The sequence below is a fragment of the Melampsora larici-populina genome (assembly GCF_000204055.1).
Source record: "Melampsora larici-populina 98AG31 unplaced genomic scaffold MELLAscaffold_72, whole genome shotgun sequence".
Taxonomy (NCBI): Eukaryota; Fungi; Basidiomycota; class Pucciniomycetes; order Pucciniales; family Melampsoraceae; genus Melampsora; species Melampsora laricis-populina.
In genome coordinates this window covers 161,918-177,867 of record NW_006768836.1, presented here as the reverse complement: position 1 = coordinate 177,867, position 15,950 = coordinate 161,918, and the positions used below count along the sequence as shown (strand labels likewise).

The 15,950-nt window shown below is 44.7% G+C and overlaps 1 protein-coding gene across 1 annotated transcript in view; it reads left to right on the top strand.

The window, feature by feature from the left end:
• MELLADRAFT_118325 (uncharacterized protein) overlaps nt 1-1,974 on the top strand; it is a gene marked incomplete at both ends in the record, with an annotated part of 3,061 nt that extends 1,087 nt beyond the window's left edge. Inside the window, 5 exons of the mRNA XM_007417414.1 lie at nt 182-896; nt 964-1,136; nt 1,211-1,324; nt 1,395-1,511; nt 1,576-1,974. Coding sequence (XP_007417476.1) covers nt 182-896; nt 964-1,136; nt 1,211-1,324; nt 1,395-1,511; nt 1,576-1,593 — 1,137 coding nt within the window. The remainder of the gene's footprint in view (nt 1-181; nt 897-963; nt 1,137-1,210; nt 1,325-1,394; nt 1,512-1,575) is intronic.
• Between the last annotated feature and the right edge of the window lie 13,976 nt (nt 1,975-15,950).

Here is a 15,950-nt window from a genome sequence, read left to right as displayed (position 1 = left end):
CACAAGTTCCTGATACTATCGGAGAAGACGAGGCTGAAGAAGACATTCCTACGATCTCATCGGGTGCCGCTGCAGGTAGTGCAGCTGCCCAGATCGCAGGTCATCCAGTTAGTATTCTAAATTTCAAATTGACCTAATTGTGAATCGGAAAAGAATTAACTAGTCTTGTGATCGGATACAGCTTTTAGCTTCTTTAGTCCAGTCTCGTTTGAATGGCCTTGTTGGTCGTTCTTCTGGTTATATCGAATCCCTTCCTGCACCCATCCGACAACGTGTGGATGGTTTGAATGGTATTCAAGCCGAACATGCCAAGATCGAAGCCGACTTTCAAAAAGATGTCCTCGAACTAGAAAAGAAGTACGCACATCGATATGGACCTCTTTACGAACGAAGAGCCGAGATCATTGCGGGTAAAATCGAACCTTCAGCAGAGGAAATCGCAGCTGGAATCAAGATGGAAGAAGATGAAGAGTCGGATGATGAAGAGTCTGGAGATGATGCTGAAAGTCCAAAACGATCGGCTCGTGTACCTCCTACTGCTGAGGAACTGGCTGAATTTCCAAAGGGTATTCCTGAATTCTGGGTGACTGCTTTGAGTAACCATCTTGGTATCTCTGATTTGATCACCGAACGTGATCAAGCTGCGCTTAAGCATCTTGAAGATATTCGTGTTACCTATCTCGATGGCAAGCCTGGCTTTAAACTCACCTTTTCCTTCGGTCCTGGTGCTAAGGAGTTCTTTGAAAACGAAAAGTTAGAGAAGACTTACTATTATCAGGATACTGTGGGTTACGCTGGTGATTTTGTTTATGAAAAAGCTGAAGGGACAAAGATCCTTTGGAAGACTGGTAAGGATTTAACCGTCAAGGTCGAAACCAAGAAACAACGAAACAAAAGTAGGTGTCTTTGGTTTTTCTTTTCTTTCAAGCACCTTGAAACTCATCTCATATTTTTATCTTACAGACACAAATCAAACCCGAGTAGTCAAGAAAGTGGTCCCAACCGACTCTTTCTTTACCTTCTTTAGTCCACCCACTCCACCTGCTGAAGAAGACAACTTATCCGAAGGGGAGCAAGACGATATCGAACAACGTCTCGAACTTGACTATCAAATTGGTGAAGATCTGAAGGAAAGGGTATGTAATCACCTCACCTGTCTTCCTCTACGCACTTTTGCTGATCGGTTTTTGTTTACTTCTTTTTTTTGTAGATCATCCCACGGGCTATCGATTTCTTCACTGGCAAGGCATTACGCTTCGAGGATGCTGTTGACGATGAACTATCGGATGAATTTGACGACGACGACGACGATGATGATGACGACGTATGTGTCCATCTAATTACTCGATGTATCAATCTATAATAAGCTAAGTACATGACTTGGTTTCATACAGGACGATGACGAGGACGCAGATGCTCCTGGCCGCTTGGTTGTCCCCGGAGCTAGAAAATCCCGAAAAGCCCCAGTCCCCCCAAGTGGCGTCACGCCTGCTAGTAACCAGGATCCTCAGGTTGGTGAACATTTGAGTCTCACAGCGTGAAACGATCGAGGACTGATAGCTTGATTTTGATTAGGAATGCAAGCAGCAATGATTGCTACAAGATAACTTGCGATACTCTTAATGTTACTTGAAAATGAAAACTAGTGCAAACACATTCTTTAGCTCATCAAAACCTGTCTATCTATCAAGGTTCTTTGAATAGCTCTGAGATTTGTGTGCGACTCAAAAAAATGATTGTAATCTTCAGTTTGAAAAAATACACGTTTATGAATGTTATCCTTTCGATCCAACATGATCTTCACCAAGTACAGCTTGTAGATGCCTCAAACTGATTGTCGTAAGGCTATGCTTCTGTTTTGGTTCAAGTATTTTGTCCGTTTTTGATTCCTTTTCTTAGTGAAGTGTTAAGTTTGTCTTTGTCTATTTCATTTCCTTTATAATATCAAATTGATGGTCTTGATACAATAGCGGTACACAAATATGAAGACCCGTATGAAAAAACCTGTATGAAACCACATGAAATTTTTGGTTTCTTCATGCGGGTTTTTTCCACGTGGGTAGCCCTTGAGGTTTGAGAGCCCCGGGTTCCATCTGAAATTGTCCCATCCCCCTCAAAGATGCCTAAATTCTCAGCCTGTAGGAAGGTGATCTTATCATCACTTAATGATTGACGGTACCCAAAGCAACACGCAAACCCCCCCGCTGTAAACTGGGGCGGCGCGGCGGTAGCGCTGCGGTCGCACCGCAGACTCAGTCCCATGTAACATCACTGGGGTGGACCCGCTGCGCCGCGCGGTCTTCACTGCGGTCCGACCCCGCCGCCACCCAAAAGAGGTAACCCCAGCGGGAACGCAGGGTCGCAGCTACTGTACAGTAGCCTATAGGTCATCACCTCATCCGTTTCACGCCAATATCCCTCGATTCTCAGCCTCCATCACCCATTTCAACCCCAATCCATCTCGATTGGGCAAATGGGGCAACGCAGGATGGATGTCAACGTAAGTACATGCTTATCTCACTTTTTATTCACTGAAATGGTTCACCTGACACTTCGATTTCCTTCGATTTCCTAACTCAGCGTGACTCCACTCAGATTACTACCTTTTATTACGCTCTTTGACTCATATATTTCATTCGAGTTATCGTTTACCTTGATAGTCTGTCAGCCTTCCTTACCAATGTTATCATGAGTTCAAGTCTTCTTCCACCATCTACCCCAGGTCGCGAACTGCGAATACGAACTCCACAACAACCTTCACCCGGTTTTGTGCTAACTGGTTCAGATTCACGACGCCGTATCACCAGAGAGCACGGCTCACCTTCAACTTGTCCTACTGGTAGAACTTCAAATACAAATGAGTCACCCATTTCGAATTCGACTTCCAGTCAAGTTCAACCATTATCAAAGAAACGAATTCGGGAAGAAGGTACTAGTGACGCCGACAGTAATAGTATTAGTACGACAGTCAGGAAGAAAAAGAAAACACATCCAAAAAAAGTAAGTTTACCTTTTTAGATGTCTTGTTCTTCTTTGATACTTATCGCTTCTCATCATCGATTTATCGTATTGCTCTTTGAATGGCATCTTTCAGGTGACTCAAAGTCAAGATGTACCTACAGTGGTGGATGTAGACCAAGACTCGTCGGGAGAAGATGAACAAGAGTCTCGCCCATGTAGGAAGGCAGATGTTGTCGAACTTCTTAAATACTTTGGAGTTCCCAAGCACAAAGGGAACGAGGTAGGTGTTCCAATGTTTTTCATGCCTTTGTTATCAAATTTTTTGTTCTTTGTTTAACTTTTTGTTTTCTTCTTTTGGTTATATCCATTTTCTTAATATTATAATACCAGACGGGGCCGTTCAAACGTTACTACCCGTGTAACTGGTGCGATGAATGGTTTACTCGCGGGGTGAAATCAAATGATAACCTATACGGGCATCGCGACGGGGATAAAGCTCGACAACCGTGCCCGGGCCGTAAGAAAGCCATCAAGTCGGGCTTGAAACTTCCTCCAACTTATCAACAACTTCAAAAATCAATCAAAATGAAATCAGGCAGCGGGAAAGTGATGCAAGATTTCCTCGAACGACCTTCCTTCACCGTCGAAATGCTCAACATAATCTTGGTGATTTGGGTAATTCACCATGCTCTTGCATGGCGAAGATTTTCCGACGTGATGCTTCAAAGCGCCTTCAAGCTGGCCAATCCTTCAGCCGATATGCGATCACCAACTTGGGCAGCGCAGACTGCGAAGAAGTTTTACCGTTCACTTTGCTCTGAGGTTTTACGTCAAGTAAAGGTAAGTTTTTCACTCATTTGCATTCCATCCTTATTCCATCATAGTATTCAATCAAATCAATCGATCACTTACTAGTTATTTAATACTATTACCAGGCGAACACCAGTTGCATATGGCTGGTCCACGATGTATGGACTACACGTGGTAACCGATATGCATTCATTGCATTAATCGCATGCTACATCGACTCAAACTTCAAGTATTGCAAAGTCTTATTAACCCTCAAGATGGTAGCTTGGAACCATTATGGTATCCTTTTGGCCCGACCAGTGGCCCGATACCTCATTCGACACGATCTTCACGCCAAGATAAGTATTTGATGTTTTCTTAATCTTATTTCTTAATCTTATTATGAAGTAACAATCTAGCTGACGCACATTATATATCTACGTTTTAGGTCAGACCACCGACTCAGGGTCAAACAACTTCACTATGGCCCTCGAGATGGAGGTGATGTTTTCAGCAGCTGAAAAATCGGTGAATTGGAGCAGTGGCGATATGCACGCCAGGTGCTATTGCCATAAGCTGGCATTGGTGGTTCGAGCTGGCCTGAAGGCCCTTTCCATCCAATCTGGCCATTCGAAGCCAACCACCGATGCGAATGCTGCTATTCCCATTCCTACCTTTCAGCTAAACGACGGAGAAGAAGAGGTAGATATTGAATCCGATGAGGATGAGGATGAAGAACCTTTGGGCGAGAGCGACGAAGGTCCTCAAGAAACAGAAGAAACCCTTTGCTCATCAGCAACAGATGTAGCTGCTAAGCATTTGGGCAATATCTTTGCCTCAGCCATTGAAAAGGTAAGTAAATTATTTAGTTTTCTCAGTCATTTACATTGCACTCTCAAATATTGACCAATTTAATGCAATAGGTTGACTTTGTCAGTAAGAAGATCGCGGGATCTCACTCGCGTCGTCAGGAATTCAGAGGACTTTGTAAACAAGCTGGTTTGGACCACCGGACCCCAATTGCAGGTTATGGTATCCGCTGGAACGTCATATATGGTTCGCGCACTCGCATGTGCGCTGCACAAGATGTAAGTTTAATCTTTACATTGTATTGATATTGGCTCACGCTTTTGTTTCAATTCCTTAGGTAGTTAACAAGATGCTATCATCAGATCGAAAGAAGACTCAATTTTTCAAGGGGAAACTTATTCATGCGGATGAATGGGAAGCGATCGAGGCCCTCAACAACATATTGGAGGTTTGTCCTCTGCTTTATTTGAATCCACCTCGCCTTCAAAACTAATTGCATGTCATGATAGATATTCTCCATCGGCACCAAACGTATGGAGGGGGATTTTCCATCTGGTGCCATGGTTCTGGTCGAATACAATCGAATCAGAACAGCCCTTACCGAAGCTCGTGCCAAATCGAAGATGATACCCCTCAAGGACATGATTGGAGTGATGTTAGATCAGTTACAACTTTACTTGGACGAGGCTCTTGATTGCCACGCGTTGATTCTTGCAACCGCTTTGCACCCTCGCTACTGACTTGCATTTTTCCTCAAGTTTTATCCAGATCAACATGAGAAGGCGAAGACATTACTTACCCAAAAGTTCACTTCTGCATTGGAAAAAGCCAAGCAACCGCCACATTTAGCTTTGCCAACCGAAACTCCGAAGGTATCTGCTGAGGACGACGATGACTTTGATGAATTTACCAATAGTAATCCTGTACAGACGGCTCGAGAAGGAGAACTCGACTCTTACTTAGCAGGTCAGCGTGAATATGACAAGACCAAGACTGCGCTAGATTGGTGGGCAGTAAGTTGTTCTTTATCTTTCATTCATCTTTTGCAAGATCGAATCTAGTAACGCTAACTCATCCTTCTTATGAATTATAACAGGCCAACGAAGCTGTATTCCCAGTCCTTGCCGAGTTGGCAAGGGACTATCTCGCTGTTTCTGGTACAACTTGCGCTGCTGAACGAGTTTTCTCGGGTGCAGCAGATGTGTGCTCACAGGATCGTGCAGGCCTTGTTCCTGCCACCATCACCCAGTCCGTCTGCTCACACGAGTGGGTCAAGGATGGTATAGACCCCGGTGGTGATTACGGTGATGCAATCAAGTATGTCAATACATACTCATCTGAGCAGGCTAAAAGCAAAAAAAAACGGGTGATTGAAATTGTGGATTGAAAATCAAATGGTTATCATTTACATATACTTTCTATGCTAATACTCTACTCTATGAAATAAATGAATTTTTTTACTTTGTGCCTTTCAAAAATATGTTTTCTACCGAAATGGCCGCCGTCAAGCGGACAGCGGCGCGCTGAGCCCCGTTTTATCGCTCCGCTACCCCACATTGGATTTGACTCGCTGGGATAGCGCTGCGATGAGGGCGTGTTCCCACTGGGGTAGATCCCAGCGCTTTCCCTGTTGGCTCAAACTGCGGTGCGCCGAGGCGGGGTTTGCGTGTTGCCCAAAGGCACGACGGTACCGTCTGTTTCCACGAAGAGTGACGGGGTCGGACTATGGGTCGTGGGAGAAAATAGCCTTAAGTTGAAGGTAGGTTTCTCCCGACGCGAGCTTGAAGATTTGCAGAGAAGTGAAAATCCTTCACTCCCTCTATCTTCCCACGCGTCGAATTCCCCAGAGTCACTTTACCCCACACTCAGATTTGGGAACTTTCTCACTCTCTCATGTCTCGCTTTAAGCTACCTGCTTAAGTCTTCTTTTCGAAAGTCTCTTCATTTCTCTCTTCATATAGAATCATGTCAGCTGAAGAGACCAACACTTCTAACACCGAAAGGTTTACACAAATGTTAAGAAGATCAAGCGCTAGGTTAAGAGCGGGATCTGTTCCACCGTTGGAATCTGAACAAACTGTCGACCGATTATTAGGACCCGACGAAATAGTGACTGGTACCTCAACAAGCAATCAAAGAGGTAGAGACCGGGGAAGGGGCCGTCGTAATGCTAGGGGTTCTACAAGGCCAACTAGCGGGACCACGAACTCTGGAGATGGAGGTACATCGGAGAACACTAATCCTACTGTTACGCTCACGGTACCAGGATCGGATGGAAACGGTAACTTGGCTCCCTCGTCAACTGCTACTTCTGGAAATCAAGGAAGCGGCTTATCAGCAAACAGTCAAACGAGCTTAGGTGGTTCAACAACCCAGGATGCTACTTGTACCTCTGTAATTCATCCGACAGGTTCAAGTCCTGCGGGTTTAATATCTGAAGATGACGTTGGCAATGTTGCAAACGGTAGGCATCAATTACCATTGTCCACCTAGAGTGATGCCGCGTGCGCGAAGTTATCACCACATACAGTGTTGCCACCTCGAGGTGATGCCTCGGCAGAGAAGTCTTTACGAACGTCTTTACTAAGTTTTGGTATTCTTTCCTTTCTCCTCCCAGGGCCTAAGTCGCCCCCACGCAGAAACACGATTTCATCAGTCGCAATCAGCCCTCCGAAGGGGATGCATTCTTGGTTAATCGCAAACGGCTTCGCAATTGTCAGTGCCTCAGGATCAGGGACATCCACTGGACTTACCACAGCTCTAGGACGCCCACCGAAGTCTCTCCCGGTACCTAGTTCCACCCCCGCCGCAGGTAGCCCAGCGGCAAAGACTGTCAACCCCACACCTAGACGGGCTCCATGTTTTGATCTGACTAAAGACGCCGACGATACCAATTCTCCGTCATCGAAAAGTTCTGAAGCCTCGAAAGCTGCGACCAAGTCCAAACCAGAAGTCAGTACGAATGGTATCGAAAACACCGGTTTTGTTAGCCTATCTAAACACTGGCACGACAAACTCTTACCCCTCGTGGGATACGTTCCCTTGTCAATCTTTAATATCAACTGGTTGAAAGGAGATCTACTCCAAACTACGTCGCGACCACGCACCTCGAAGGACAAGGACGACAAGTACGTTGGATTGTCGGTTCCCGAAGAATGGAAGATGTCGTTTGGGGAGTGGGTAACGGCCTTCGACCTCTTCGTGACTTACCTGGAGCATTATGACCATGGCGACTTAGCTAAGAGATTCAAGCTTCATAAAGAGAATGTGTTCGCTATTATGCAAGAGCGACGGAGTTGGCCGATGGCCTTCCGATACGATATGGCTGTGAGGACTGTAGTACTCACCATCCGCAACTCCGACGGTAAACTAGCTGATCCTGGAGATCGTAACGAAATTATTGAGCGAGAGGCACGCCTTGACTCAGAGCAGTTAGGTGATTTTGACCCTCGATTTGCCGACTGTAACCCCTACGCAGATGGTCAAATTAAGTCCAACATTGACCCGATCACTGGCGAAAAACGTCGTCAACACAACAACTCCTATGGGTCTGGAGGCGACTACTCTATGAGTTCGACTTATGGTAAACCAAATGCTAGATCTTGGTCTTTCGCAAACCAGAATGTCTATGACGGCCCGGGTGGTGTGAACTTCAATGATGATGACAAAAGTTATGGTGGTCGTCGGAACCGTGGTCGGGGTAGAGGTGGTCGTTGGAATGGCGGAGGAGGCAGTCGTGATACCTCCCCTAGGGGTCGTCGAGGGAATGACGATTATGACGGTCGTAGAGCCGAGGGTAGCAACTCTTGGAGGCGGGAGGATAGGCGTGATGACCGCAGAGGCGATGAGCGCGGACCTGTCGGCCCAAAGTTTGGAGGGGGCGGAAAGGCAAAGTAAGCCCTTTGGAGCGTTTAAGTCGTGATTCAATCATCTTAACTGTCTAGAATAAAAAGCCGTACCTATTACGCATTGGCGTGTGTACCCGCCCATTTGAGTTTATCTCATGGTTTCTTGAATTGTGTTGGCTCCTTATCCTAACGGAGAGTCCTGTTTGCGGCGTTGTCGGCCTGTGACTTGACCATGTTTCATTTCTCTATGTGATATCATACATATGTTCCCACTATGTTGAGCGGAAATGAATATGATAAGTGTGTTTAAGCCAAGTATTCTGACAGCGTGTCTCCTACCTTGCCGTTTGGTAACAGACGAATGCACAAAGCAGGCCCCAGGATCTTACTTGATGAGTCTATCGAGAGTTCGGGGGTGGTAGATTTACTTCCATACTGGAACTCGGGAAATGGCTATGACCCTCGTTGGCCCAAAGAATCGGCGGTGTGCGACCTGAATTTAGAAAAATGGAAGTTGCTGATTGACTTATATGGAATCAAAGACGATGCTGAAGAGGTATTGGATGGCTGTCGGAATGGATTCCATCAGGGTATACCTGATCATACCTTAGGCAACAGGCGGTGGTTCACACCACCTAATCATGCTTCAGCGACGCAGGCGGCGGGAAAAATCGAGAACACTTTGGCAAAAGAACGAAGAGCTAACAGGATCTTTGGACCATTCACTCACATGGAAGTTTTTAAGAAGATCGGCTTCTTTCGATCGAGCCCAATGGGTAGTGTCGTCAATGGCGACGGGTCATTTAGAATTATCAACGACCTTTCATTTCCACAAGGAGATGAGGAAACACCATCAGTGAATAGCTTCGTAAACAAGAAGGAATTTGCCACTAGTTGGGATGATTTTAAAGTAATAGCTATTTTCTTCAGAACTCACTCGGGTCGGTATAAGGTAGCGATCTTTGATTGGGAAAAGGCTTACCGCCAGATCGCAATCCACCCGTCTCAATGGCGCTTCCTGTTGATTATGAATCTTCGGAGAAGAATGTGGCTTGACACGAGGATTCAGTTCGGCGGGGTGGCAGGATGTGGAGTATTCGGAAGGCCAGCGGATCTATGGAGAAAGATAATAGTGGAACATTTCAAATTAGTCGCTGCCTTTCGGTGGGTTGACGACAACTTACTCATTAAAGAAGAAAGTAGCCAAAAATCAATTCAAGACATTGTAAAGTTGAGCGCTGAAATGGGTGTGTCGTCGAACGAGGAAAAAGTACATGAATTCGCAGATGAACAGCGATACATAGGGTTCATCTGGAATGTGGCAGAAAGGACGGTTTGTTTACCTGAAGACAAGTTTCTCGAGCGTAAGCAACAAATAGACGACTTTTTAGTTCTAGGAGAATCTTTCAACTTAAAGCAAGCGGAAAAATTGATAGGACGACTTGTTCACACTACTCACATTGTCCCAAACATGCGGTGCTACATGCCAGCCTTGCATAGGTGGGAAGCTGAATGGAAAGTGGCGTCAGCGAGACACAAGGTCCCGGGTGATGTACGAGAAGATTTACTGGAGTGGCAAACAGCACTGCGCGTATTCCAGCCTAGGAGGATAATTCCGGATTCAGTTCCTATTGATGTTGAATGGGTAGGTGATGCTTCACTGTCGGGAATTGGCATTCTCATAGGTAAAAAGTGGGCAGAGTTTCGATTGGTCAAGGGTTGGAACTTGATCGTAACAACCCGTGGTAAACGTAATATTGCCTGGGCTGAAACAGTCGCAATACGTTTGGGATTATTAGTGTTAGACAAATTGAGGGATGTTCGGGGGAAAACGTTCATTGTGCTTACCGACAATACCACGTCACAGGCAGCCGTTGATAAACATAAGTCCGGAGATCAAGCGGTGAACGAGGAGTGGAAGCAGGTGCAGAAATTGTTAGCAGAGCTTCAATGCGACATTGTTGCTGAAAGGGTAGCAACGGGAGATAACCTTGCCGATTTGTTGTCCAGAGGTTTGGATGAGCGTGACAAAAATGATCGTGTAGAAATTGTTGTACCAAATGACTTAAAATTAGTGGTTAAACAATGCTAGTGAATACATTCTTCTACTTTATTCAATTCTGAGTTGCTATGATACCGAGTGGCACCGAGTTAGATCCAACGCCTGAGTTTCTGCGAATTCTGTGAGTAAAACTTGAGTGACTCCGGATAGAGTCACTCCTCATAGTGTCAGTTGTCCATAAGCTAGGTATTCTCTTCCCATAATTGTCAATCTACAATGGAGTTCCTCAAAGGCCAAGATGGTATCAACTCAGTATCAAACGATCCGATAAAAACTTACATGATTAGAGGGAGCTGGTCAGAGGCGACAATCAAGCATTATAACGCCGGAGTATCAAAACTGGTAGCCTTTGCTAGAGAGAAGAATGTCCCGCGGTCACTCTTGCTGCTGATTGATCGAGAAGTCTTCTATGAATTTGTTGTTTGGGCGGGCCCAAAAATGACGACAGAACCAATCGATCCGAAGTCCCCTCCGATCAAATCTAATACTATTAGAACTTACCTTTCTGGAATCAAGGCGTGGCATCTCTTTCACGACTTCAAATACCCTCACTCAGCGACCAATCGAGTAGAAGCAATCCTCAAGGCTGCGCAGAGGCTGGAACTTAGGGAAGAACCTAAGGATAAGAAGAACCCCGTAATGATTAAAGACTTATTCGGTCTCCTGGAATGCCTGTCAGATGGATCACTGGAAAACCAAGTGGCATACACAGTCGCTTTGGTCGCGTTTTGGGGTATGGCCCGTTTGGGTGAACTGTTGAAGTCGGCGAAGTGTAAAAATCAGGTTCGAGTTAAAGACTTGGTATGGAGCGAAAGAATGGACTTCTTACGGATCAAGATTAAGGAAGCGAAAACGGCAGCTATTGGCGAGATTCAGGAGATCCACTGTCAGAACCAATACTCCCTCCTTGACCCGGTGTGCGCAGTACAACGTTTGATTAAGGACACAAATGCTACAGATGACGATCCACTGTTCTCGTACCCTCGCGGTGACAAACGCGTAACGTTGACGAAAGCACGGTGTCAGAAGATATTCGCGGACGTATGGATGAGTAGGATGAAGACTAAACTCACGGGACACTCCTTTAGGGTCGGCGGAGCGTCGTTGAGGTGGAATTTGGATTGTCCCCTCGAGAAAATTGTGTTGGTCGGAAGGTGGAGATCGAAAGCCTACAAACTCTATATTAGAGAGTATAGTGATGCGGAATTATTGAACACCGTGCGGTTACTCGAAGAACTGAAATTGTCTTAGCTCAATATAAACTCTATCTCGTGGATTAACATGCGTGGAATACAGAATTGAGGATTTCTCCTTTTAAGCCTCCTCTTTGAGGGTGGTACGTGGCTTCCTCAGAGGTCTTGTTTTTGGGGGTTGTTGAACTTGACCCAGATCACCGTGGATGGGAGTTCGCAGGCTCAGGACTACGACCTGAGTCAAGGGGAAGCGCTCTCCCATCTCACGTTCTCGGTGGTCCTACCTCCCTCTGCCCTCGTAGGGCGGGTGGCCCCCCCCAAGAAACCCAGAGTGTTCAGAGAACGGATACTTTGAGTTTGAATAGGACAAACTAAGAAAGATATTGTATTCTATACATTACAATCTACTGAGATACAGGTCATGTGAAATGAACACTAAGTGTATATGGACTTTGTTGAAAAGCTCACCTCCCCTGAGACACCGCCCATAAGAGAGTGGATGATTGACGGTACCCAAAGGCACGACGGTACCGTCTGTTTCCACGAAGAGTGACGGGGTCGGACTATGGGTCGTGGGAGAAAATAGCCTTAAGTTTAAGGTAGGTTTCTCCCGACGCGAGCTTGAAGATTTGCAGAGAAGTGACAATCCTTCACTCCCTCTATCTTCCCACGCGTCGAATTCCCCAGAGTCACTTTACCCCACACTCAGATTCGGGAACTTTCTCACTCTCTCATCTCTCGCTTTAAGCTACCTGCTTAAGTCTTCTTTTCGAAACCCGCCCGCCACCCAAAAAGTCGGAAGTTGATCGTGGAGGAAAGAGGTGTATGAAAAATATGGTACTTAAGGAAGGGTTCAGAGCTCAAGCTTCAAGGAAGATGCTGGTTGGTTCTAAGGGTCGGTTATAAGGTTTGAAATTTGGTAAGATGTTTTATGCGGGAGTGCCTAGCCCACCGTTCAGCGCTCTCCCATCTCACGTTCTCGGTGGTCCTACCTCCCTCTGCCCTTGTAGGGCGGGGGCCCCCCCCCAAGAAACCCAGAGTGTTCAGAGAACGGATACTTTGAGTTTGAATAGGACAAACTAAGAAAGATATTGTATTCTATACGTTACAATCTACTGAGATACAGGTCATGTGAAATGAACACCAAGCGTATATGGACTTTGTTGAAAAGCTCACCTCCCCTGAGACACCGCCCATAAGAGAGTGGATGCTGTAATTGCACTTCTCTTATTGCCTCCACCATACCCTCAAGTTCACCTATTTCACCAAGTTTCCTTCCCAGCCTAGTGACTTCTTAGTTTCTTCCACGCATTACAACAATGCCAATGAAGACCAATCAGACAATCAGTTTGGTCATCAAAGACAAATCATCATCTTTTCTTATATTCTCATGATGTCATTGACCTTGGACCAGTGTGCCTACATAGATCAATGCAAGCAAAAACAGGAAGAAACCCAAACAATCCTTTTGACCCTATTGCTAATCCAACATGAAGCTCAAACATAAAGGTATCTTCTTCCTAGATACCTCAGGCCTTGTTGTAGCTTAGAAGCAGCAATGTTTTGAGCTTGGTATACTGAAAGTGAACAGACTTGGCTAAGCATGGTGAGTCCAACTTCTTGGCTTCTCCAAGACTTTTGATGTCTCAAACTGATTATCATTTCTTAATACTTGTCTTAGGCACACATACCTAAGCACGACTTTATTAAATTACTACACAAAATATGATCATGTCCAATATTATCACAATTCCAATTATCCTTGGGCACCGGTCCAGTGGCAGGCATTGGCAGCAATTCCTAATCTTGGATTGTTTGGAAACGGTGGCTCCACCCCTATAAAGGCCAAGTTATCTTCTTTGGTAGGTAAGTCAAGATCCTCTACAGTAGCAATGACTCAAACTGACTGTGGGTTGGCTTTGCCAGAAGGAAGTGTAAATAATTACACCAAGAGGTGCATTGATGCAATTCTTGAGCATGAGCTGGAATATGTATGATGTTCAGATGCAAACAAGTGATTACTGATCAAAAATTGAATTGGGGAAACTTCATTCTTTCAAGATTGCATTGGATTCATTGATGGAAAACTGGTTCTTTTGGCCACTGCTCCCTCCAAAAACAAGGAGTATTATTATACTCAAGGATCAATCTATGCATTAAATTCAATGATCATTTTTGAGGATCAGCAAAAGGTGCTCTGTGCACATCATGGATGGTGCGGATCTGCACATGACCAACATGTACTGGAATTGACTTGCGTAAGTGTTCCTATTCAGTTCCTTCTTTCTATTTCCTATTCAGTTGCTTCTTACTTCATATACTGAATATACTCAATCTAATTCTATCAAGATGTCACCTCATACTTTTCCAAGCAGGAGTACATTCTAGCGGACTTGAGGTATGTGTCTACAGAGCATATTGTGCCTGTTTTCAAGCAATTACACAGCAAAGCAAGATTCAGTTATTCTTTGTATTGTGGTTAGCAATTCTAATGGCATACAAAGTAATCAGATTGGTGCAGATGAGGAAGAATTGTCAAAAAGAATTTCTCTACTCCTGACCTTGATAACATATCTTATATATTAACATGACCCCAAATGGCAGAGAAAAGGAGTCCTTGACAATCAAACTTGCCCCTCAATTCACTTGACAGACAACTTAGTCCAGCCATCATGATTGAGTTCCATAGGAAGTGTGTATCATAAGCTTGTTTAGGATTTGAAAGTTTTGCTTGAACTAGAGATCAGAGATCATATCCCGTTGTATAATAGGATTGACCATTCCACATTATTTTCTTTAGTCAACTAACTGATCAATGATCATAGGGACCTTCATCTAAGTTGTTATTTTGGAGAGTAAAGGCTTGCTACTGAGTGAATGCAGCAGAAGTGAGACAGGATAAATCCACCTCTGGGATTTGAATCTGATGAATAAGTCCTTAGGTGGGGTCCAAAAGGCTAAAGCTTGTTGTATGTGTGACAATTGATACAAAAATATCCACACATACCAATGAGTTGAAGTCAGTTTTCACATCATTCTGTGAAAGGATAGGTAAAATTGAAGCTCACAATCAAGTTGAAGTAGACCTAAACAACCCCAATGTTGGCAAGCTTGATAGAGCTTGGGGTTCCTAGTTCCTTTATATTGATGAAGTCAACCACTACCTCTGGAAGATTAAGAGGTGGGGTGACTGTAGTAGCATGATTTGGAGATGGTCTAAAGATAAGGGCATGTTTTGGTGAAGTGTTTGATAGTGTTCAAGGATCAAAGATTGAACAAAGTGTGAGTTCAACCTGCTTCATGAAGTTTCAAAGTGCGTAATGAAGCCATAATGGTGCCTCAATAGGATTGTGAGTTCAAGGCAGAAGGAAAGATAGCAAGGTACTCACACCCTGGTCAACTGTCATCCAGCGGATGGATCTCTTGAGATCTCCCTTACAAAGTACACTTGACCTTTCTTCAATTTGAAGATGGTTTACTCGTTTCAAGGCATCCACTAAAAGGCCGGTACAGTGTTGCATTGTGAAGTCTCTGCATCAAAGAAATGATTGTCCAAGAATGGCGGGAGATTACATGTTCCCATTCAACAGCATCTGGTGTTGAATGGGAACATTCTGCAATCAGATCATATACAATTATGTGAATTAGTTGCTGTAATTGATTGGATGCAAAACAGAGAATGTTGCAGTTGAAGTAGTTCTGACTGACCTTTGAGGCGCAACACACTGGAAAGATCATACTTCGTGTCCATGGGTATCAGACAGCTTGGCAAACCAATATAAGACCGTCTATTGTGCTGAGATACGCAATTTGAGATCAGGTTGTCCTTCTTGATCAAGGTGAAAAATGGTGGGCCCAAAAGTTTCCATCAGTGAGTTATGAATATGTTGGGGTATTGATAGTGGTGGCCACAAATTAGTTTTGAGATGTCAAATTTTTGATGATCATGTGAGTCCGAGAGCTGTGCATATACACAACAGGGAGTGGGAACTGCATATGTACCTTGGGTGGATGCTGTGTGGCTTCCAGTGTGATTCATGGTGGTATGTGTACTCCATTGTTTCTGACTAGCTTTGGGGTGAGCTTGGTGAGGCAAAACAAAAGGAAACAGAGCAGTGGGTAAATGATTGCATCTAAAGATGAGGGTGAATGTGAATTGATGCAAAAAGATAGGTTTCTGACCAAGGACAAAACTCAAATACCACACTAATGGTGGATTTTGTCGAGTTTTGTAAGCAAAGTGCCTTTGGGATTAAATGCAATGGTTTTTAATGATTTTCAAAGAAT